At 38.0% G+C, this 24,733-nt stretch overlaps 1 protein-coding gene across 1 annotated transcript in view; it reads right to left on the reverse strand.

The window, feature by feature from the left end:
• Nucleotides 1-24,733, reverse strand: part of Morc1 (MORC family CW-type zinc finger 1) — a 163,723-nt gene that overhangs the window by 31,344 nt on the left and 107,646 nt on the right. The window contains exon 18 of the mRNA XM_063224421.1: nt 22,299-22,600. Within this exon, the coding sequence (XP_063080491.1) occupies nt 22,299-22,600 (302 nt within the window). The remainder of the gene's footprint in view (nt 1-22,298; nt 22,601-24,733) is intronic.

The following is a 24,733-nucleotide window of genomic DNA, read 5'->3' on the forward strand; positions in this document are numbered from 1 at the left end:
TCAATCATAATTATGTTAACAAAGAGCAGGGTGAGAGATGTGTCTGTTCTCCAAGGAATGCAACAGATCTGCATAATATACCACATGCTCAGTTTTGTAAACTATTTAAGAAAGCAAATCATAAATAAGTCAGAGAGAAGACAAAAAGACTATACCACACAGGCAGTTGTGTTACACCAATCTAACTTAATTGTTGTTAAGAAAATCTACAAACTCTGTGATACCATTTGAGCAAGTTTTTTTTCCCATTCTTCTGCCCTTCTGCCCTCATCCCTAGTGCATACTGTTGTTCTCATGGACTCATAAAAGCTGCAGGATCAGCAAATGCCTGTCTGCCAAATTTAACAACCCTTTCTCATTCCAGATTTCTATAGTTAGTGCTGCATTCTAGGCCTCTGTCCTTCATTCATTAGTTTCTTTGATAAAATTGAGTTCTTAGTATGGGAGCTGTTGGAGGAAAGAGTCCCAAGTCTTTCCTTCATGGAGCTTATTTTCTAGTGAAGGAAAAAGGTATTAAATGAGAAGATACACCTGTAGAATAGCAGCAGGCAAAGTTCTGTGAAGAAAAAGAACACAGACAAGAAACTTTGACCCCTGCACGGTCTGACCCAGCTGCTCCCTGTTCTCACCCCATGCCCTCCACTTGTCCACTCCAGACACTTTCACATTAACAAGCCAACCCACTCTCTCTCAAAATCTGTGCCTTACTGCATGAGGTAGGCTTGCTTGCCCCCTTTTTCTAGGCTTTCTGCAAATATCCGTTCCCTGGGGCCATCTCTGAACCCTCTGTCTACAATCACAACTCATGTCCACCACATTCCAGCACAGTTACAGTACTTTCCTTCTCCCATTTCCTTGGCTCACTTTGCTCTTAGCACTTACCAATATCTGCCATGCAACATATTTTACTTATTTTTTTGACTGTTTGATCTGCTTGAGAGAGCAGAAGTTGCAGAGAAGAGATAATGTTGTTTGTTTTGATTCCCCTGCTGGATCCCCAATATATAGTAGAGTAACTGACAACACAGTGAATCAAGGGACATGGAAAGTCATCAGCTGTTAATAGTTATGCTGTGGAAGATTCAGGCAGTGAAACCCAGGTAATAGGAAGAGCAAAGGAAAGGGCTCAGGCTTATATTATTTTCTCTCTCACTTGTGCTATTTTTTCAAAGAAATTCCACTACTTGATAATTATATTGTTTTTTTATCTTTTTACTTATTTAATGTTTTGTAAGCTGTTGGAACCCAGAGAACACTGACATAGCTACAAGAGGCTGAGCAAAGAGCCAGGCTGTGAAGCTGAGACCCAGAAGACAGCAAGTCAGGTCAGCGGAAACTCTGAGGCCAGCAGCAAAGGCGCTGAATCTGTTCTAAGGATGAGAGTCACTGGGGGCCTGGGAGTAGGAGAATAGTATCATACCAGGAATGCTGAAGATGGGAGACTCCAATTTTTAGATTATAGAGAACAAGAGAAACTAAGATCACTCACAGGGCTGATGTTGTCCCGGTAAGAGATATTCATGAACTGATAGAGAGGTAGTTAAACATGGTACGATAGGGCTTATGTGTAGAAGCTGATTCAGCAACACTGATGGTGGGTTGAGGGAGAGGGAAATCCCGGATGAACCCCAACTTTGGGCCTACGGAACTCAATGGTGGACTCTACTGAGTCAGGGAAGCATGAGAACATCTCCTGGGGTTCTTCCCTCCCTTGGTTTCTGTAACCTTTTAAGTCTCAAAGCTCCCGTGGTAATTTATTCTTTTTCTGTCCACTCTCAATTTGTCAATGAATCTTTTAAAAGTACAAGGGGTTAAACTACCACACTTTATGCAAGCAATGGCTTCATTGGCATTATCAATGCCAACTTGCTCTGCTCCAACTACTTCCAGTTGCTCTTGAAACCGAATCCTCAGATCCCCAGCCTTATAAAAATAAGGCAAGTCAGACTTCCCGTCCCCCGTCCTCTTGTAACACTTCCGGGTTTCTATCTCAACACTAGTTTCATTTTTGAGCCTTCCACACTCCTTACCATGCTGTGCAGTTTTCCCCCCAAATTTGTTTTCCTTGTATCTTTACTATTTTCAAGCAACACCGTCCTATTTACTTTCGCTTTGTCTTTAGATTCTTTCTCCAGCCCAAACCAAGTCTGATATCTTCTAAACAGAACTTCCAAGATTAGACAGTCCTTTTCAAAAATGTCTGGAAGTTTCTGCTTACTTAGTATCTCTTTGATACTCAAAATTTCTTCTCAGTGTGATTCTAAGTCATTTGGATATAATTTCAGTATTTCTTAATAAACATCCTGTGTTCTAGAATCTTCAGAATTCCCCAGAAACACCACAGATACCTTTATTTCAACATCTCTGATCACATTTTCTCTTCTCTCTTTTCTCCCCTTCCCCCTTTCCTCCCTCTCCTCCTCTTCCCCTCCGTTCTTCTTCCCCCTCCTCTCCTCTTCCTCTTCCTCCTCCTTCTCCAAACATATGGAATTCTTAAACTGCATACCATTGACTATTATTACTATTGTTGTAAGCCAAGCATTTTATGTGACTCATGTACGACTGACACCCTGCAGCAGCCTGGATTTTTCCATGACCCTTCAAAACTTGTTTTCATTTCCCCAAAACAAATTAAACTCTGCAAAACATTCCTAAAGACTCCATTGGGCAATGGAAGAAATAATTACATATAACAATAAAATTAACTTAAAATTACCACAAAACATCTATTTTTTTTTAATCTCTGTTGACTGGTGGCTGGTAGTCTCCATCTGTAGTTCCTCCACCCTAGTTCTCCAGCTGTAGCTGCAGCTTTTCCTCTCCATCCCTACACCGTGTCGCTCTCCCTTTCCTCCACAGAGCATTTCTACTTTGTCAGTTTCCACTCTCCTGGGTTACCCAATAAAGGCTGGAGAGTCACACAGAGTTACTTTCATTACACAAAGAGGTATTTCCATTTCATCATAAATCAATCATTCCACAATTCAGTCACTCGAGAATCCTGTAATCCCATTCACTTATTCTCTTAAAAACCTGAGAGCAGATGGTATTATCATTATTTCATATACAAGAAAACAGGAGATCAAAACAACATAGCTAAGTGGCTCTTAGGTCTGAATTTGAAGGTGAATCATCATATGCAGATTTTTTTCCTCTCCATAACATAATTCTACTCATGGTTGTATAAGACTGTCTTCCAATTTTCTTGTACGAAAGGATCACATACTTATTTTTATTATTATTTTTTTGCTGCTCCTCAAAATCTGAAACATCATACTGTTCAATAGGTTTGTCTCAAATAATTGGGCCATGGCTGCTGGTAGCTCACATGTTGATCATTAACACGTAGATTCATTGTAAGTCACCCATGAGCTGTTCCTCTAATTCAGGGAATGCTTCACACACTGTTCTTGTGTATACAGCATCTGCTGGTGAGTTGATAAATGATACTGTGGAAGCTTAGTATAGATCATTTGTCTTACAAAGCCTTGAGGGCAAATCTCTGTGAAAGCATTGGCCATGAAATTTCTCATACTTTAAGCAACAATTACATTACTGTACAGGCTCGTTAAGAAGCAATGGTAGCATCATCAAATAGGAAAGCTTACTGAGAGATGGCTGTTTTTAAAATTAAGACAACTTTAATATCTGAAATCATGTTATTACAATACCTACTGCATGTTCAATATTCATGCAATTTCCTTTGAAAAAATTATGAGAAGTAAGAAAATGATATGGAGTGGGGCAATGGAACTTATCAAGGAATTTACTGTGCAAATTATTTTTCTGCTCTTTTACCTGCTTTTGGGTTACTTTTCACTCTTTGAGTCATATCATGTAACATTGAGGCTCAGAGTACTATATTTGTTTATTGATTTTGTTTTTGGCCACCATCAAGTGTAAAACTAGATAGTTGCAACTCACTAACTCTTCTGGATATTCCTCAGCTTTTACAACTTGCTATGGAGACCCTGTCAATGATCCTAGGAATTCAAAGCACATCACAAGATTCTCTCAAAGAATTTACCAAACAAGTATATGAAGTTTTATCCAAATATTTCAAGGAAAAAGACACTATGGTAACTACTATTAAGTCAGGTTATATGGTGGTGAAGTACTAGGTTGTTGAAACAGTCATGCTGTGACCTCTATTGTTATATTGTTATGTCCTGTTTTATCTCAATCTCCCCCTTATTGTTTTAAAAAAATTAGTCATTTCTTATGTTTGTCTTAATTAAAGAAAAAATTCAAATAATTAGGATATATAAATAATAACTCTTTTTGATTTCCTATTAACTTGTTTTGAAGTCCTGTAGTACTCCCACGATCTTGTTTTGACTGATTAGACTCTGTTCCATTCTATATGGTAGTATCAAGTTTGAAGACATAGGCAACTACTTTGAAGACAATAAGATTCACTAAGATACCCATTCTGGTTTGACTATTGTCTTCTTTGGAAGTCCTGTAATGTTTACAATGCCTAAGTTGTATTGGTCTTGTTCTCTACTGTTTTGTCCAACTTTATAATATCTAATGAGATAGACAATTCTTTTTAAGGAAACAAGGGACAACGTTGATAACCATAGTTGATAAACTTGTACTGTGTTCTACACCATGTGCTATGTCTATCCTTGGTATTGACTGACAGCTTTGTTTTGCCATATTTGACTGTATTCTCCCCCCCCCTCCCCAAAAGTAATAAGCACTAAGGAGTAATGAAATCCAAAGTGTGTGAATTTTGTTGTAAAAAAGAGAGGGGAAGAAAAAAAAAAGAGCTCTAACGGATATAACAGCAAGTGTGTTTAGGGGTGTTAAATAGCTGACTGTATCAATGTTTGTGGATCATTGAACACAGCTGTTTGCAGTCTACCTGTTTGAATGTCCACCTTGTATTCTTTGATGCTGTGATTTGAGGAACTATTTTCAAGATGATAATATGTAATATACTAACAGGTGATTTCTTACTGTTATGTTTTTTTTGTTTGTTTGTTTGTTTGCTTTGTTTTTGTTTTGTTTTGTTTTGTTTTGTTTTGTAGTTCTGTATTACGTGTACCCTTACACCGCTTTGGTTTGTTTTGTGTTTTTCTCTTTTTCCTCTTAAATTAAAAAAAAAAAAAAAAAAAAAAAAAAAAAAAAAAAAGAATTTACCAAACAGCTAACCATGTGTAACCCGTAATGGACTTAGCTCAGCATCAAACAGTGAAAACTTTAAACCATTGTTCTCATCATGACTGAGGTCCAACAAGAAATTAAGGAGAAAAAATTAAACAGAGAGAGTGCCATTCACTTATTTCTCCATTCACATATCATTGTTGGGCTCCAGAAAGTGCGATACTCTGTCCCAGGCACTGGAGGTTATATGTTTAATAATAAATACCACAAATTATATCGCCAAACTGTTAAAGTACTTCTGGCAGGGGTGATCTGTTTCTTAAGGAAAGTTTTTTAAAATGTTGAAAAACAAGGAAAATGAAATTAATCTATCAGTCTGCTCTCAAGGCCAGATATAAGGTAAGAGAGAGAGATACAGAGATAGAGACAGAGACAGAGACACAGAGATACAGAGACAGAGACACAAAGAGACAGAGACAGAAATGAGACAAAAGACCTAAAAATCAGTTTAATCAAAAAAGGTTGTATGATTTCTGGTTACTAAGTAGGCAGTTCTAACTCAACCTTATATAAATACATCAAACTATAGATACTCTTTCATGTTTTAGCAATCTGAGTTTTTCTTAAGGCAAAATAGCAACTTTAAGCATAATTATTATGAAACCTGAAAAAATAGCACATATCATTATGTAATAAAAATATAAACACTGTTTCATACTGGAATTCAAAACTCTACACAATGTCAGCTTGAGTGTGTATTCCACCAAAGTGCAATAAAAAGTTAGTGCTCTCCCTTTCCTTTCCCTTCATCTTCTCTTCCTCTCTTTATTTATAAAGCTTTGTTTCCATTTTATCCTTTTTCTGTTTTCAAAAAAAAAGTTAGCTTGATTTGAGTCTCAACACATTATTCCCCCTCAACCTCTCAGACGTGGATTTTCCAAAATTAAGCTTTCTTCAAACTTGTCATTTGCTTCCCCAGCCATCTGTTGTGGTCTGGCAGTCTGACTCCCCCACCGCCTGTCCAGATTCTCTCAGATATTTATTCTGTGGAGTGCTTCTCACTTCTCATCTTGGGATATAACTTGAGTGGACAGTTTACCTCCCTTTGGTAGAATTTTTGGTTCTCAGTTCCAACTTTATTTTAACTTTTATCACTTCTGTTAAGCCTGGTGCAGTGACAGCTGACCAGATCCCATCACTTGATGGGTACTGCCAACACCAGTTCCAGTCCCAGTTCTGAAGTGGTGTGGAACCCATATGCCAAATTTTGCTTGCAGTAAAGCTAAACTGCCAACTTAACACACAACTGTGAACAGAAGTTCTAAATAAGCCCAAGTAAGTCCTTAATTACAACAGGGTTGCACAGGGTCTGCTCCAGCAGCGTTTACTCAGACATTCACTCTCCTGACAGAAGCTGACATATATGTATGAAGTGGCTTGAAATAATTTTTACTTCCTTCGTACCTAGGATTAACTGGGACAGATCTGAGCTTTACACAGGACCTGGAAATTCTTGAGGCAGAAAATAAGTCAGAATATCAAGGACTCATTAAAAGAGAGGACAGAACATGTATTTCGAGCATAGATGATATAATAGTATTTTCTAGAGACCAGCGGTAAGGCAGCACTAACTCATGAGAGGGCTGGTGGTAAGGCTACGATACAACCATATTCCTAAAGATAAAATCCTCAACAGAGGAAAAAGTCTTCTTTTCTGGGACCCAGAAATTCGTAGAAATTTTGAAAAGAAAAACTGATGAAGTTTAACTCTAGATAACTAGAAGAAGAGCTGGATGCTGAGGAGAGAAGAAATACCTTGTGAAAATCAGATTTAGAATGTGTGAGAAAAGGTCAAAGGGCAATTAATTTAATCTGGGTAAGAAACTGATGATAGATTAGTCTTTTATTTTTATAATTAAAGATACAATTTTGGCATTTGTTTATGGGTTATGGTGTAGTAATTTAATATAATGCATACTAAGTCAAAGTAATTGGCACTTCTGTGCCCTCAAATATCATCATTCCTATTTGTTGGGAACATTCAAATTCCTCTCTTTTAGTTGTCTTTGAAAGTGTAACAAATTGCTGTAGAACACAGTTTCTAAACTGCGTTATATAGCTGTAGAACTATTTACCCCCTTGATGTTTCGGCTCCTGTTATCCAACCTTTCACTATCTACCTTCTTTCCTGGGCTCTGATGACTCTATTCTCCTCTCTGCTTCGATGTGATAAACTCTCTGAGCTTCCACAAATCAGTTGAGAACATGCGGTATTTATCATCTGGGCCTAGTTTATTTCACATAACATAACCTTCTCTGAGTCCACCCAGGTAGCTGCAAAAGATAGAATCTCCTCCCTCTCTGACTGAATAATATTTCACTGTGTACCTACAGTACATTTTTAGGTTGGTTGTTTTTCTAAAAGTGATTTAAGAATCATGGCTAGAGATACTCATCTACAAGGAAGCCTGTCTAAACCAAAATATTTAACATTAATCAATTCAGTATATGCATACATCATGAAATCCTCACATCTCAGTCAGGTATGCTTGTGGACCTCGGCTAATCCAAGCAGTGGAAGGGCTGCTTAAAATGACATAGTAGACAGTGATGGAGGCAGAAGACAAAGGGAGAAGCCCTAGTGAGAACTGGTCAAAGAAGTGGGAGCGGAGGTCCAGCAGCTGGGGCTCAAGGTGACCGTCTCCTGCAGTGTGACCCCTAGGAGCCTATAAAATTTTTCTCACCTGTAATATAAAGACGAAGAGGGTACTGACCCCTCAGGTTATTAAAAGGGTTAGATTAGATAATCTATGGGAAGTACAGTGTCTAAATTTCATTACGGCCATGCAGAAAGAATGACTAATTCCACTAAATTACACATGCACACTCACAGACATCCCAGAATTTCACGAAAACTTGTTTCTAGTCAGAGATAATGAATTTGGATGGCAGTCGTTGCCCTGAAATGCTGGGCAGAACAGTAGCTGTGCTAATAAGATTGTGAAAAATAATGAAAGAGGTCTGCTGAAGTTCACACAGAGAGGTCCACACAGAACGCTCCAAAGGTCCAGCTGGGAAGCTAACCAGGCATTCTGGAGAGAATTAAGATGTCTTTTTAAAAAATTCCTTATTATTTTCATGACACTTATTTTAATCTTCAGAAAATGCCCAAAGTTTCCATCGAATCCCAGCTGGAAATTTCCACAGCTCCAAATAAGGTGCAAGGTCTTACGAAGAACACTCTCATTGTGTGGACTTTGAAAATGAAATTTAGCACCAGCTAAAAGGCTAAGTATAAATTAACAACAACGGGAAAAATGCCAAGCGGATGACACCAACAATCTATATGACTAGAAGCAGCTGGAGGTAAAGCGAGGGAGTCCAACACCACGTGAATGATTCAGGAACACATTAAATGTGACATCCAATTAGAACAAGGAGACAGGTATTAAAACTAATTGGGAAATAAAGATTGTTCCACCAGGAAAAGAAGAAATTGAAGAAGAATGTGGTTTTTAGAAGTAGCTTCCATGGACTTTGGCCCTTGGAATAAAAGCAACAAAGAGAATATTCAATCAAGAATTGGGGAGAAGGAAGGATGGAGTTAGGAAGAGAATCTAACTGAGCCAGGGCAGTGAGGTGCTTTTAGAGAATAAATGATCATATAGCTGAAATAATCTGCAGTGGTGAGATTTAATACGAATCTGAAAAATGCTCACTATCACTTTACTTGAAGTCAGAGAATCAAAGAGAGGCTGCTTCAGTCTATATCCAGATGCACTCCAAGGTGGGCTTTTAGAAAGCGACTCGATTAGGGGGGCTTGTGGCTAACCTGCTGTGAAGAGAAGGCTTCCGGTCTGAAGAGAGCGGTCACTGGGTTGTGGCCTGAAGAAGGTCCTCTCCATCCTGGCTCCTCCCGTCACTCTGTCTGCTCACCACTAGGACATGAGCAGTTTTTCCCCTACTGTGCCTCTCCGCTACAGTGTTCTGCCGTGAGCTTGCAGACTGTGGACTGAAATCTCCACAACTGAGCCAAAATAAATCTCTCCTCTTTTAATTTTTGGGTACTGGTATTGTGTCCCAGGGATAAGAGACTGACAGAGTTACTGCCCCAAAGAAGAGAGGGAAGTTAAATGTTTTAATGTGAAAAAAAAAATAATCCTTTCCATAGGCAGAGTGGTAGGACATAATTAACACAGCAAAAGGAAAAATGTGCCAGTGGGAATGGAGTTGTTCTCTAGACAACATGAAACATAGTCACAGGGCACAGGCAGGTAAGAGGCCAGGGTTACCCAGGCCAGTGCTCATCTGGTGTCATAGCTGCATTGGTAACAGCATCTCTGGCATCCCTTTTGGGGCATGGACGTAGGAAGCTCTCTTAGCTGAAAGCCTTCTAAAAACTCAGCAGTGGTAGAATGCTTCCCCAGCAAGCCTGACTATCGGGGTTCAAACTCCAGCACCACCAAAAGAAAAAAATATTCAGATACGGAGGCAACTGTCAATTTGCAACTGGCCAACCACGCTGACTGCCACAAGGGGAGAACACACAGCAAGAAGTGAGTGTGGAACATCCAGGTGAGCTGAGGCTGAGCTCATCTTTTAAATGACTGGACTGTCCTTATGTCACTGTGCAACAGTTCTATGAGGTGAGAGAATGTGAAATGATCCCTGTGAGATGGGCTTGTTTGGTGTACTGAACGTACCATATTTCTGAGTCTATGACCACTGAAAATAAGGACTTGGCTCCTACATATACTAAGTTCACCAAAATAGTAAACACCTTGTGAGGCAGGAAGGGGCCCTGAGCCGTAGCATCCTGGACCAGTTTTAGGGCTGAGTGCCTCCTATTGTTAGGAGGTACAAGGTCAAAATGAAACACACACACACACACACACACACACACACACACACACACTAAACAAAAGATGATAGAATAAGCACGAGGGTTAGGCATTTTTTTCATATTTCTGAGTTTAGGAAACTAGGCAAACATTCATGACAACTTTTTTCTTAGTTGAATTATTGCAACTGCAGCCAGAGAAATTAATGTGCATCTGAGGAATGCATATTCATCCAAATTGGTTAGCTGCTATGAATTTGAAAACAGATGTGCCGTTAAGATCACAGGAACACAAGTAAATCATATATCACACAAATACCCACAAGTAACACAAGAACTTGAGAAATATTACATAAAAAGGCAGTGATATTTTTAAAACACATCATGAAGAAGCACTTGCTAAAAGCTCTATGCAAATCTTAGAGATGTGACAAAGGAATGGCTACCTGAAAAACCCAACTGATTTTGGCTTTTGTAAAGTAGGTGATGACTACTAACTCTCACAGGACTGACTTGTGTCACATGTTGGTTGGAAGAGCTTGAGGTAGAAGTATTTACAACACTAGTTGTCCTTTTGTCTGCCTTGCTACCCTGTCTTTGACCCCTGACCTTTTTCCTTTAGGAGGTAAAGTATGTGCCATGTACAGGATATGTCTAACAGCCTCAATGACTGTAGAAATTAAATGTCATAAACATAAATTTAAATTAATAGCAACAAGAATGGAAAGGGTAGAAAGAAAATTAGAGGAGGAAAGGTGAGCAGAGGGAAGGGGGGTAAAAGAAAATAAATAAAGAGACTGCATTACATACATGCACCAACTTCTCAAGATAGTTGCAAAACATATGCGCTGCAAATACGTCATATAACATAGAAGAATGTAAAAAGGAAAATACTTCGGTGTTCACTTTCTAAGCATCCTGGATTTAGTTGTTCCTGTTGTCAATACTAAGGCTTTTCTGCTCCCATTCATAAATCACTTCCAGTTTTGTTCAACACTCTTTCAGATGGTTTCTTGAAACAATGACAGTTTACAGATAAAGTGATGTGACAGGGGGAAGCAGCGGGGAGAGGCCGGGAAATGGATGAAGCAAGATAGGCCATGAGCTGGCCACTGCTGGAGTTGAGGAATGGGTACACAGGAGCCCTTTATACTGCTTGAAACTTCCCTTAAATAGTTTTAAAAACCTTCATTATGGCTGTATGGTGTACATTATGACATTGATATGCTACTGCATTCTATAAAAATGGATTTAGTTAGAAAAAAATAGTATGTTCACCATTAACATTGCTATGATTTAGAACTAATCCATAGTTTAAATATTTTGAGGCATCTTACCTAATGACGTGTAAAATGAAACTGAGCCCTCTGCTAAATGATTTCACTTCTATTATAGTGTCAAAAATTACCACCCAGATCACCACAGTTATTATTTAGGTTCAAGGTTAGTTGTAAGGTTCTTGGCAATTAAGGTAAAAAGCGAGCTATAATAATATAATTGGCACTCTAAAATACTGAATAGATTTTTCCCTGACATTAAATTCTAGTATTTAATTGAACTTCTAATAATTTTATTATGATACAAAGCATTCTATATCACCTCACGGACAATGTATTTAACAGCTTCAGGGGTGAGGGATTCCTCATATTGTCACTCCTGGAGCAGTTTTTTCTGGGCACAAGTGCTTTTTACAATTGGCTCGGTGAAGCCAGTGACTTCAAGGTAATCAAGACATGAAGCTCTTTGATAGCAACCATCAGGTGAGAATCAGGATACATTATCTAAAGGTGTGAAAGAAAAGCCTCTCTGTTTCTCGAACAGATTTTGATCTGCAGGGCTTTCAATAGTAGCATAATTAAGTCAATTCAGAATTATATTTTCGGTGAGAGTATTACAAACTACAGAAAGACTCATGTGGTTCAGTTTGGACATGATTTTCTGAGATGAGCTTCAAGATATATATATATATCTCAATTATATATATATATATATTTATATATATATTTATATTTATATATATATAATTTTATGTTTTTATACCCACACACTTATTAAAGCCCTGTCCCTCATATTTAGAATGAAAAGACTCAAAGAATAGGGATCAAGATGTGCATGTTTCTGAGTTTATAATATGTAGTTTTAGGTAAGTCATAACTTTTCTGCATTCTGTTTCTTTATCTAAAAACTATGGGATGTAACTATATGTCCCAGTTATTTTGAGCCACTAATAGATCCCTGGATCTTTATGAATGTAAATAAATCTTAAGTTAGCATTAGTCAGTAAAACTAAAACTGCCAGAATTATATCTGGATAGGCATTGCTGGCTTCAACTTCAATCAATGCCTTATACTCCCGTAAAAGATTTAGACTGTGTCCTTTTCATTCTTCAAGAAGAGGTCTATGTGAAAGTAGTAACAGAAAGTATACCAGAATTAGTAGCAGTAAAAGGTACACACCAAACCAACTTTATTTATTACTTTAGAAAGTCTCTAGTTAATGCAGCTTGCTTTCTTTCTTTCTTTCTTTCTTTCTTTCTTTCTTTCTTTCTTTCTTTGTCTCTATTTTTCTTTCTTTTTTGGTGCAGGAATCAAACTCACAGCCTCACAGTTGCCAGGCAGGAGCTGTGCCACTGAGCTACATCCCCTACTCTAGTATAGATTTCTGTAAAATATACAGGGAATGATCAAAGCCTGATCTTTGCCTTTAAGAAGGATATGATTTAGACAAGCACAGGTAGAGTAACAACACACAACAATAAAAGACAGGGTCACAAGAAAAATAAGTATGAATGGTGCTTTAGATTATGGAAATCAACAGTGATCAAATGACCTGTACTGTTTTTCAAAGGTCTGCATGATTTACTGTCCATATACCAAATAAAACTCAAACTCTTTTTTTTTTTTAATCAGTACCAGGGATTGAACTCACGACTGCCTGCTTGCAAGGCAGGTACTTATGTCACTGAGCTAAATCCCCAGCTCCAAAAATTGACTCTTGAGGATATGAATATTGTTCTTCAAACTTACACAGCTTTTGGCAGAATGAATATGATACACATGTCAAAATACCAGAGGGATTTGTCTGATTATACAGTTAGTTGATGGATGTGAGACATAAATCTAGTAGTATATGTATTATTATATGGAATATCTGTAATCATTTTTTATATAAAAATGTATCTTGACTTCTGGGAGAACATGGTGGATAGATAACAGCAGCTATGGAGGCTCTCTGAGATAGCCAGCTTAGAATTCAGGAATGGTGTGGTATGAGGAGTCCTAACCAAGGGGAGACATACCCTGCCGACCCAGGAATGAACTAAGCTGAGAGAAACCAACTGGAAATGCAATCCCGAAGCTATGACCAGAACAGATAAAATCTCAGCACTGAAACTGGAACCCGTGCCTCTGGAAACTGCGATTTGAATTTCCATCTGCTACTGCTGCGTCTGAGTCAGCACAGCAGGGATAGAAACATGAAAGCTCTGAGAGCAGGAATCAGCGAACCGAGTTGAGAGCGGAACTGGTGGGGAGCCCCGCATCGATCTGCAGTGAGTGAGAAGAACAGGGACCCTTCCATAGACTAGGAGGCTCCAACAGAGGACATTCTGGGACTGGGCAGGCTAGCCAGAACAGGATGCTGCAGTGACTTTAGTCATATATTCTCCTCTCAAGCAGGATTGGTGGGGAGCGCATGGCCTGGGTGAAGCCATGGATTAAGATCCAGTAGGCTAGCACAAACCAGGTCCCAGCACCTGGTGGTGCACCATAGCAGTGAAGCCTTCAGTAGGTTGACCTGGAGGAGCAGTCCCAACATACGCTGCCCCAGTCTGTGTCTCCCTAGTACACTGTAGTGGGTGGGAATGTCTAGCCAGTGGATTCAAACAAACTGTAACCCACAGAGAAAGAAACTGAGCCTTCTATATACACTTGTATGGAAGGAACAAAAAGTATGAGAAGAGGAGGCAACAAGAAAGGGTCCTTGGCCCCCAATCCTGAGAACACTGATCCAGGAAAGGTAAATGCAAAGGAGAATGAGGACAGAAAACATGCAATATCAGACACGGCACCAATAGACATAAAGCGTTATCTCCGGAGCCTCATAGATGAGTTCAAAAGTGAAGTATTTAATGAAATAAAGCAAGACATAAGTAGAATAGTTAGAGACATGCTAAGCACCATCCAAGAAAAAACAAATGGTGGAACGGAAGAACAGAAAAAAAGGGGAGAATTGTTTCATGGAGAAAATAGAGAAAACATAGAATACATGAAGCAGGTTCAAAGAGATTACCAGAAAACTAAAAACTCTATTGAAAGCTGACGTAACAGCTTGAAAGAAACTAAGGATAGATTATCTGAACTAGAGGACAGATTTGTAATGTGGGAGCATGAAATGAAAAACTTCTTAAAAATAACAAGGAAACAAACAGCAATAATACAAAGGCTAGAAGATGATAAGAGGATCTATAACTTAAGAATTAAGAACGTAAAAGAAGAAATAGGGACACAAACAAATGAACTACAAAGGCTATTCACAGAAATAATCCAGGAGAATTTCCCTAATTCAGCAAAAGGTAAAGATACTCAGATGTATAAGGCATACAGGACCACAGCCACCTACAACCCAAACAGAACTACACCCAGGCATATAATAATCAAAATTCCAGAAATCCAATATAAGAACAGAATATTGAAAGCCATCAGAGACAAGAAACAGATCACTTACAAGGGAACATCCATCAGAATTACAGCAGACTTCTCGGCACAAAACATCAAATCACGAAGAGAGTGGGGGGAAATATTCAAGCTTTGAAAGATAATAACCTCCAGCCAAGATTGATATATCCTGCACAACTGTCCCTAGAAATTAATGGAGAAACAAGATGCTTCCAGGATAAAGTGGAACTAGGGGAATTTGCAACCACCAATTCAACTCTACAGAGAATAGTGCAGGACATTCTAAAAAAGACAAATACCAAGATTCCAGAAACAGTGGCAGAGAGGCCACAATGAATGGAGCAGAAAGAGAAATGAAGAAGACAAACCGACAACTGATGACAGAAAAAGAGCTCAACAGAAATGAGGCAGAGAATTTTGGATGGTATGAACAGCTATTTTGGAAATAACAAGACATCATAATAGCTAGTGCTGAGTTAATACCATCTTGTTTTGAAGTCCCATCAAACTTTTGTTCTTTTGTCTCCATCGGTCTTAACATGTTGTATCTTATTGGATTTTATTGTATGTGATAGTATAAACAAAAACTTTTATAGACAAGGAGATTATACAGAAACCATTGTTCATTTTGTTTGCTGTAATACTGTCTTTTACACTGCCTTGATATTTTTGATGCTACAGTATACAAAGTTATACTCAAAGATTTCAAGGAAAGAGACACTATAGTAACTACTTTTATGTCGGGATATCTTGTGGTGAAGCACTATTTAGCTTAAATTGTTATGTTCTGACCTGTGCTGTTTTGTTATGTCCTATTTTATCTCAATCTCCTTTTTTTATTATTTACTTTTTTATTATCTTTTTAATTAAGGTAAAAATAAATAAAAAATAGCAGGATATATTATAGTAACCCACTTTGATTTCCTGTTTACTTGATTTGAAACCCTGTATTGCTCTCACCATCTTGTTTCGACAGATTTTACTCTCAGAAGTACCAAGTTGATAGTACCAAGTTTGAGAGTTTAGGCAACAACTGTGAAGACAGTAAGATTCATTATGACACCCATTCTGGTTTGATATTATCTTCTTTTGAAGTCCTGTAATGTCTCCAATGTTTTGGTTTTATTGGTTTTGTTATTTACTGTTTTGTTCAATTTTATTATAACTGATGATATAGGCAATTCTTTGTAAGATAGCAAGAGGCATTATGGTAACCATTGTTGATCAACTTGTATTATCTTTTTACATTACATATGTTCATCCATTTGATTTGACTGACTCTGTTTTGTTATGTCACATTTGGTTTTATTCTCTTCAAAAAAAAAAAAGTAGTAAGAACTGTGGGAGTAATAAAACCCAAAATGTGTAATTGTCATTGTACAAGAGAGAGGAAAAGAAAGAGCTCTAAAGGATATAACTGCATGTATATTTAAGTGTATAAGATAGATAACCACATTAATGAGTTTTGTTGAATCATTGAACAGAACTGTTTGTAGTCTCACTGTTTGAATGTCCACTTTATATGCTTTAATTTTGTACCTTGAACAACTATTTCTAAGATGACAATATGTAATCTATTAATTAATGATTTCCTACTGTTTATTTTTTCTGAAATTCTGTATAACTTGTACCCTTTTTCTGTTTTTTTTTTCTTTTTCTCCTTAAATAAAATTTTTTAAAAATGTATCTTAATGCTTGAAAAGGTGGAAAACACTGGAACGAAAAACTTATGATAAAGATAAGGTGGCTGTTACGGCTTGCATCTAGGAGTGCCTCCCCCCAAAGCCTCCTGTGCTCAGGAGTGTCTTTTCAGAGGTGTCTGGATCTAGGTCAGCAGTGGCAAACAAATCACACATGTAGTACTGTGTTTTTCTTTTTAGTGCAGGAGTTGTTTTTTCTAAACTAAATCGTCAGTATTCAGCTTTAATTGCAGGGCTGGCACTTTGCGATACATAAGTGGGTCTTATATTACAGTTTGAGCACTTGGTCTCTAAAAGGTTCACCATCACTGATCTAGAGTGTGTGAATATGGGTTAAGGGGGTGTGATAACTAAATGGGTTCAGCATATGTCTGGGTGTGAATAATGAAGACCCACCCTGGGTTTGCATGGCACCATCCAATAGGCTTGTAGCCTGGAAGAGACAAAAGTCCAAAAGGCTTGCTGGTTACTCCTTCTGGCCTAAAATGCTGGATAATGTTTTTTTGTCTGCTGTGTCCCTCTGCCATGCTAGCTGCCCTGCCTTGGAGCCAGCTGATTATGGACGGAGATCTCTACAAACTGAGCTAAATAAACTTTTCTTCCTTTGACTTTGGGTGTTGGGTATTTTGTCTCAGTAATGAGAAAAGTAACTAAGATAGTCCCCTGAGCTGGAACAGCTGGTTGAAGATGCTGAGATGTGTGTGCATGTGTGTGCGTGTGTGTGTGTGTGTGTGTGTGTGTGTGTGTGCGCATGCGTGTGTGTGTGTGTGCGCGTGCGCGCGCCAGGGACGGTATTTTCTTATCTGAGTCTTCAGCAATTGGTCCAGAGTAAATGCTACACATGTATTTGTTGAGTGAAGTGAATTTACAAAGAGCACTGAGAAAAAAATCTAAAGAAATTAAAAGGTGTAGATATGGGAAACTATAAACGTATTACTTTTTGTAAAAAATGGTACTTTTATTGGGAACCTTTTTTTCAGGAAATGGGGCAAGTTGTTTCAGATAGAGCAAAACCTTCTGAGACAAGCAAAGTTGTGATTAAAAAAATTCTCTAGGAAGAACAATAAGTTCATTAATTGCTTGTATTAGTGGAACTAAATTTTGACACAGAAAAGGTAAAATAGTAGTTGAGGGCTGGGGATATAGCTTAGTAGGCATAAGCACCTGCCTGGCAAGCGCAAGGTCATGAGTTTGATACATGGTACAAAAAAAAAAGTAGTCGATTCTAGGCCCATCTTTATCAAGGTTTTGAAGCATAGGATAAAATTTACTTGGGGCATATATGTCTTCTAATTCCATGCAACTCAAGCTAATATTAAACTAGTGACATTTCTTGTACTTCCTCTGTTTGGTAGTGGTAATTTCTAGTACATTTATTGGGCAGAAAATTAGAAATTTACTGTAAATAATCCTCAAGTAATCCAAACTTGTTTTAACTATAGTTTATAACCTGATGAGATGAATGTTACCAGTGCTCTAAAGACTATTACAGTCTGCTGATTTGTCCACCTCACTTCTAGATTTTCGTATAGAAAATCTTCCAGAGTGAAACTAGCTTACTCTTCCAAGAGTTGGTGATGCTGCTTGCTTCTACTTCATCTTGCTTTTGCTAATCGATGTGTTCAGACCTGGTTTTTATCCTCTTCGCTCCTGCTTACCAAATTCCAAGATCATTCCCATTACTGTGAAGTCATCAAGTCAAAGAATGTGGTTTCTAGTTGGTTGAGCAGCCTTGCTAGACAACGGTATTGTGGATCACAGCTCTTTAAATCACCTTTTCCCCTCTTGGTTTTAATGATAACAAATTCCTGCTTTCTCGACCCTTTCTGTGTGGACAATTCCTCCCCAATTCTCTGTGCACACCTATCCTCCAACATTGAGCTTTCTGACTAGCCCTTTATTTCTTATCTTTCAACCTCATTCATAATCAGATCAGCAAGTTCCCCCACAAGTGTGTCTCCTATTTAACCCTCAATTCTGGAATCCAGATTCACATATAAAGCTTCTTATCTTACTCATCCTCACAAGGCACATACTATGCGAGCTGAACTCATCAGCTCTCCATGGCCAGCATTCTTTAGGATTCTATTTCAATAGTTACAATATTTCACCTTTCACCATCCCACCAAGTGAAAGAGCTAAAAAATTTGTGTTTAGTCTTACCAAATCCCTCTGCTTCACCCTGTGGATCCAATATATCACCTAGACAGAGCAATGTGGCCAACTCTCCACCATCATCCTAAACCACACTAGCAGGATTTCTCTATTGGACCATTTTAATAGTCCCCAACTGTTCAATGCATGTCATTACATGATAAGCTTGACTACTAAACAAAATACCATGCAATCACTATCCAAGGAGTACTCTTAAACACCTCCATCTGTTGCACCCTGGTATTGGAGTTACTAAGTAAAGTATTGACAAGCACTGGATACAGTAATGCTTTACTAACAATGAAAGAAAACAAAATTGACTTTTGTAATGAGCATCACTCCCCAGAGCAGTAGGTTATCTCAAGTAGCCAACACAGAGAAACTATCTGTATCTTTCTCTTATCTCGGTAGAAATACCTCTCCTACCCGAGGAGGACAAATGTTGTAGTGGTGCTTACCAAATGCCATGTAACACATACAATTAAGTTGAGCAAAGATGCATACATTAGTTTTGTTACAAAGAAAACTATTCCTATGCAATTATATAAGCCCAGCATGGTCCTCATGGGTCCTTTATTTCTTGGTATAAAGGTGTGCCAGACACAAGATTAACTCTTATGTGGCCAAGTAAGGATCAAAAGACTGTTTTTTCTCAGCAACTCTGCTTTCTACTAACCATTCTTCCAAACTCAGAAAGAGCAATCTTCGTTAAAGGAATATGTGATTGCTCTAGTCCCCTGCATGAAGTCCTTTAATGGGGGTTCCTGCTGCTTTTAGGAGGGATATAAAACTTTTTCTTAGTGTTAGTAGGACTTGGATAGTGTGGGCTGCTCTCTCCATATCTCACAACAACCCTCTTTCAGTCTCTCTGTCCTGCTGTGGCTATCTTACTACTTGATATTCATCCTTGTCTTTCTCTTTAGCAAATGCTGTTCCCATTGCATGAAAACTTTGTTACTTCTGTTACCAAGTTAATCCTTGTCTTGGTTACCTTTCTCTTGTTGCTGAGACAAAATACCTGGTGTTCAAAATGAAGGAAAGGAAGGTTTATTTAGCTCATGGTTTGTGGAGGTTTCAGTTCATACTCAGCAGCTCCAAGGCGTGGCTCAGGGGCAACCATTCAAAGTGGCTGAGGCAGATTCCAAAAGCAACAAGAGCAAAAGGGCAAAAAGTACAGAGCAAACTGCTCTCCTTCCCTTATATTGAATGCAAGCTACTCGCCCCAGGGTGGGTGCAGCACTCACACTGCGAATTCCAGCTCTAGACAATGAACCAGTGGTAAACTCAAGATTCAGCCATCCATGAAGTTTTGGGGGGATATCTAAACACAAATTGTACAATCCTACAAGTTTAAAGATCATTGTTCTTCCTAGAAAAATGTCCCCGTGCTATCAGACACAGTCAAATTTCCCATTATAAATACCCATACTATTCTGTAATGAAAATTGTCAAAATAGCCAGGCACACTAGGGCACACCTGTGGTCCTACGTCCTCAGTAGTCAGGGGATTCTGTGAGCCCAAGACATCAAAGACAGAAGGGCAACAGGCAACATGTTTCTGACTCCAGCTCAGAAGTAAACGACTGCTATGGTTGCAGCTGCATTTTCATGTGCAATTACTAGATTGCCTGTCTCCATGTATAGAGTGTAAGTTTAATGAGGTCAGGAACAAGCAGTACATTGGTTCACAAACTTAAGTTTTTTCTGTAATTTTGGTACCATAGTTCACCAACTTAATTCTGTAATTCTAGTACTAGAATGTTCCACAATTCTGGCTGCAACTGAATTGCAAACCTAGTACATATGTAGCTGCAATTTGGTTACAATTTGAATTCCTTAACTGAAGTACCACCGTGCATGGTTTTGATCACAGTTGAACCCCTGTAGGCAGCATACTAAATGGTATAGAATATGACATGTGGATGTGTGTAAGGGCATGTGTATGTATATTAAATATGTAAAGCAGTATAAAGTACACATATATACACACATATATACTCATACATATATCCATAGATATTCACTTCATATAGCTATATACCTATGTACATATGTATGTAACTAATTTAATCCTTGTATTTAAACTCTACAATGTGACATTTTTTTTTTTTGGTCTTTTTTCTCATTTTTATCGGTACCAGGAATCGAACTCACGACTGCCTGCTTGCAAGGCAGGCGCTTATGCCACTGAGCTAAATCCCCAGCCCCGACAATGTGACATTTTAACACTTTGATACACTTGCAGTTTCACAGTCTACTACATGTTTTGAGATTACACAAAAACACGTACAAAATAAGCTAAGATGTACCAAATCTTGAAATTGCACAGCTAATGAGTTCTAGAATTCCAGGTTAAAGGAGATATAACTATAAAGTGATTTTTATATTCCAACACTCTAGTACTTTGATTATAGCAAGAGTTAGATATATGCTAATTATATAAACCTATGAAATTAAATATGACACAATTATAGAAATGATAGAAATTGTGAAAAAGTGTGTAGATGGGAAATAGATTCAGTTTAGCTCATACAATCTGAAGAAAAAGTTGTGGTAAAAATTTCAAAATTCCTTTTTTTTTTCAATCTTTTTGAGACAGGGTCTTGCTATGTAGTTTGGGTTGGCCTTGAGCTCACTTTGTAGTACAAGCTGGTTTTAAACTCTCAGTGATCCTCCTGCCTCAACTTCCTGAGTGCTGGGATTACAGGCATGTGCCACTACACCTGGCAAAACTTCAAAATTCTAAAGAAAAGAATGTCAAGCATTTTAAGAGGCTTAGTTACTGAAAAATGGAATGAGAAAAGGCTTCTTTTGGAATAAAGATTTTCAAAAAGACTATACCATTTGCCAAAGAGATTACAAAGGGAAGTATAAGAAATTTCTGTAAAGTGCCTATTGCTCACAGTAATTCCTTTCCAAAGAACATTCCCAGACTATCTTGTCACCCACCAAGCAACACCCAGGGCAGAGGCTTAGAAGATATTTGCTGATCAAAGAAGATTATACTGCTTTGAGATCCTATGGCAAGAAATTTGAGTATTTCCACTGTGATCCATATTTACCTCCAAGAATAAATGTCACTTGTGAAAACAGTTAAAATACATTACATGCCAAATTCGATAAATGAGATAATTAAATCACAAATTTTGGCTTCTAAATGATGCAAAATGGAAGTGGGTGAGAATGTTTATAATTATCTGGCACTGACCCTGAGCACAAGTAAATGCCCATTCAGTTGAAAATATTATATTAACTAAATCTAAGGATACATTCTTAAAAATGAATTAAATAATGATGATATTGTAGGAATTTATGTTAAGATTCTTTTAAAAATGCATTTGAATACATGAAAATCCTGGGGTGGTCCATTTGTTGAAGTCAGTCTCAATGCTTATTATATATTGATATTATATGCCATTTTTCCAGAACCTTGACTACAAGAAATAACAATCTTTCTATGCATTAGCTAAGAACTTTCCCTACAAAGCACAGAATGCAAAATCCTAAAGACTGAAAGTTTGCTCTATATGAATATTTCTCTCTTAAATACAACTATAAAATACTTTTGCCACTTAGACATTCTTTGGAAGACCTTCACTGTGCTGATATTAGCAATCAGTTTTAACCAAAATGGAAAATACAGGGGAAAAAATAGAAATTGGGACCCTGTCCAGGAAACACAGATTGCAATGTATATCCTATAATTAGAGTGCTTTAAAAATGTGAAAATGAAGCAAAACCTTTACCAAATGCTATTTCCAGAACAAGTGAATTGTTAAACATTTCATGAATAAGAAAAAGGAGAGAAAGGATACCTGGGCTATCTCAGCTGGTTTGATGTTTCTTGGCAGAGTTGCTGCAGGTCTCTGTTCACAGGATTTCAATTTCTTCTGCGTAGATTTCTTTGTAACTTTAGTCTCTGAAACAAACTCTATATCAGAATCTGCTCCGTCTGTGTTTCTTTTCTGGCTTCTTTGGTCAAGTGAAAGCTCAGAGGATGAAAGCGATTCATGCCTTAAATTATCATCTGAAGGAGGCCCGATTTTTTGAGTTTTGGAATATTCCTTAAAGAATGAAAAGTATGTTTTATTGTTTGGGAGCTGGGTTATTTGTAATGCTGACAGTTTACTACTAAGATATACTAGTAGTACTATCTTGCTATTAGTAAATAGTTTAAAAGTCAAGCCAAGCATGTTGGCACAAGGCTGTAATTTGAGGACTCTGGTAGGCTGAGGCAGGAGAATCCACAGTTGGACCCCACTCTTGCCAATGTAGACATTTAGAGGGACCCTGTCTCAAAACAAAACACAACAATTTAAAAAGGGATGAAATATGTCAGTGGCATTGGGTTCAATCCCTTGGGTTTATTACTCAATGAAAAAAATTAAAAATAAAAAATTTAGACAGTCAACTTAAGCACATGAATAATGTTTAAGAAATTGATTCAGAAGTAGCTGCAGAACTGGGTTCACTCAAGAGCTGATTTTGAGGTTGAAAAAGGCTTCAAATTGAAAACATACTGTGCAGCCAGACTTACCCCCAACACAAGTTTCTTTGTCTTGGGCTCTCTGGTGTACACGAAGCTGTCTCCCTTGCCCTATCCCTGTCCCATTTCCTGACTTCTGCTCCTTGTTGGCTGCTGCTTCCTCTGTTAATGACACGTTTGCTGACAGAACCAGAAAACGTGAGCCTGCTTTCAGCTATGAGAAACCAAAAGTAACCAGGAGAGGAGCAGCTTCAGGGTGCATCATGAGGGGCGCCCCACAATTCCTAAGTGCTTTTGAGTCTCCACTGACTTAAGGTCCACTGCTGGGTGAACCCCCTCCCTAATACCGCCAAGGGCTTAGGTGAGCTTTTTGGCTCCTGTCCATCACATAAACTGCTGTGATTTTGGTAAAGTCACACTACACAGTGGACACCCATTTGCTTATGTGCAGGGAGAAGCTTAATGTATAAAATTATATTATTATTTTAGGGACTTTATAAAACACATTTCTAACCTGTTTCTCAGGGAAAGTTGCATGGAAATGGTATTTACTGCTTTTTATTCCAGGAGATTCCTTTCCCTGGCCTTACTCTCAGACTCTATGATAATTTAATATAAATAATATGGGTAGACGCTGTGGCTGGTTCTGCAGTTCAGTATAGAGTGGTCACAGGTAAATTCCTATGCAAGAGGGAGCTGACCTGTAATGTACAACATTTCACCTTTTACCGAATTTATAAGTCCCTGATTCTATGATGTATCAGAAGAGGTAAATTCAGAGCACACAAGTTGAAAAGACACCCTGCGAACACCCTGAAAAGACACTTATTATTAAAAGTGAACAGTTAAGTAACTCACTAGAGACATAAAATATATTATGCATATCTACCTAAAGATTAGCTAGGCCTTAGGAATCCATTGTCTGCCTGTTAAGAAGTATGAACAATAAAAAGTACTTCCCCATACATGTGACTAATATGACTGAATAGCTTTAAGACCTTACAACTATGCCCTTTTAAAGAAATTCAAAGGTTTAAAATGATCTCTAGATTCTGAATTTTAGAAAATAGCATAAATATGAAAAATACCTTATATGTCACTTAGCAAACATGAGGAACAAAAATGAAATTACATATACAACACAGACTGCACTGTGGTACCCAGGTCCAGATTTTCTAGGACAGGGTTCCTACCTTGCCTTTGCAAATACCCTACCATAAACTGGAGTCCCAACTCTGATTAAGACTCCAATCTGCTATGCTGAAAAATTTTCTGAAACAGTTGGCCTATATAGGTTTTGAAATAGCATGTTTTTCAGTGTCCTGATATTCCCCATACCTCCAGGTGCTGTGGAGGTGACCCTTACAAACTAAACTACTTCACCTCTGTACTTGCACCCATCCAAACCAAGACTCCCCCAGGCAATCTCTCCCGATTACTAGCACCGCCAAACCCAGAGGCACCCGCATAAGAAGCCTCACGTATTTTTGACGCACCTTCCTTCACCTAATCAGCAGTCACTCTGTGAATTTCTTTACTTAAATCTTTCATGCGTTCAAAATTTTTCACTAACTTCAAGTCACTACCCTTGTTAAAGGCCTTTATCATCGCTTGCATGAACTATTTTCTATTATCTCTTGTTTCTATTTCAGCAATTTCTCTAGACATATGTCATAACCACTTTCTGTACCATATTATTGCTTTCACTAAAACAAAAAAGAGGAAAAAGAAGTGAGGGAAAGAAAAATATAGGAGTATCGGATG

This window comes from Cavia porcellus, unplaced genomic scaffold (genome assembly GCF_034190915.1).
Source record: "Cavia porcellus strain 051 isolate PalLab524CR breed Dunkin Hartley unplaced genomic scaffold, mCavPor4.1 scaffold_15, whole genome shotgun sequence".
NCBI classification, from domain to species: domain Eukaryota; kingdom Metazoa; phylum Chordata; class Mammalia; order Rodentia; family Caviidae; genus Cavia; species Cavia porcellus.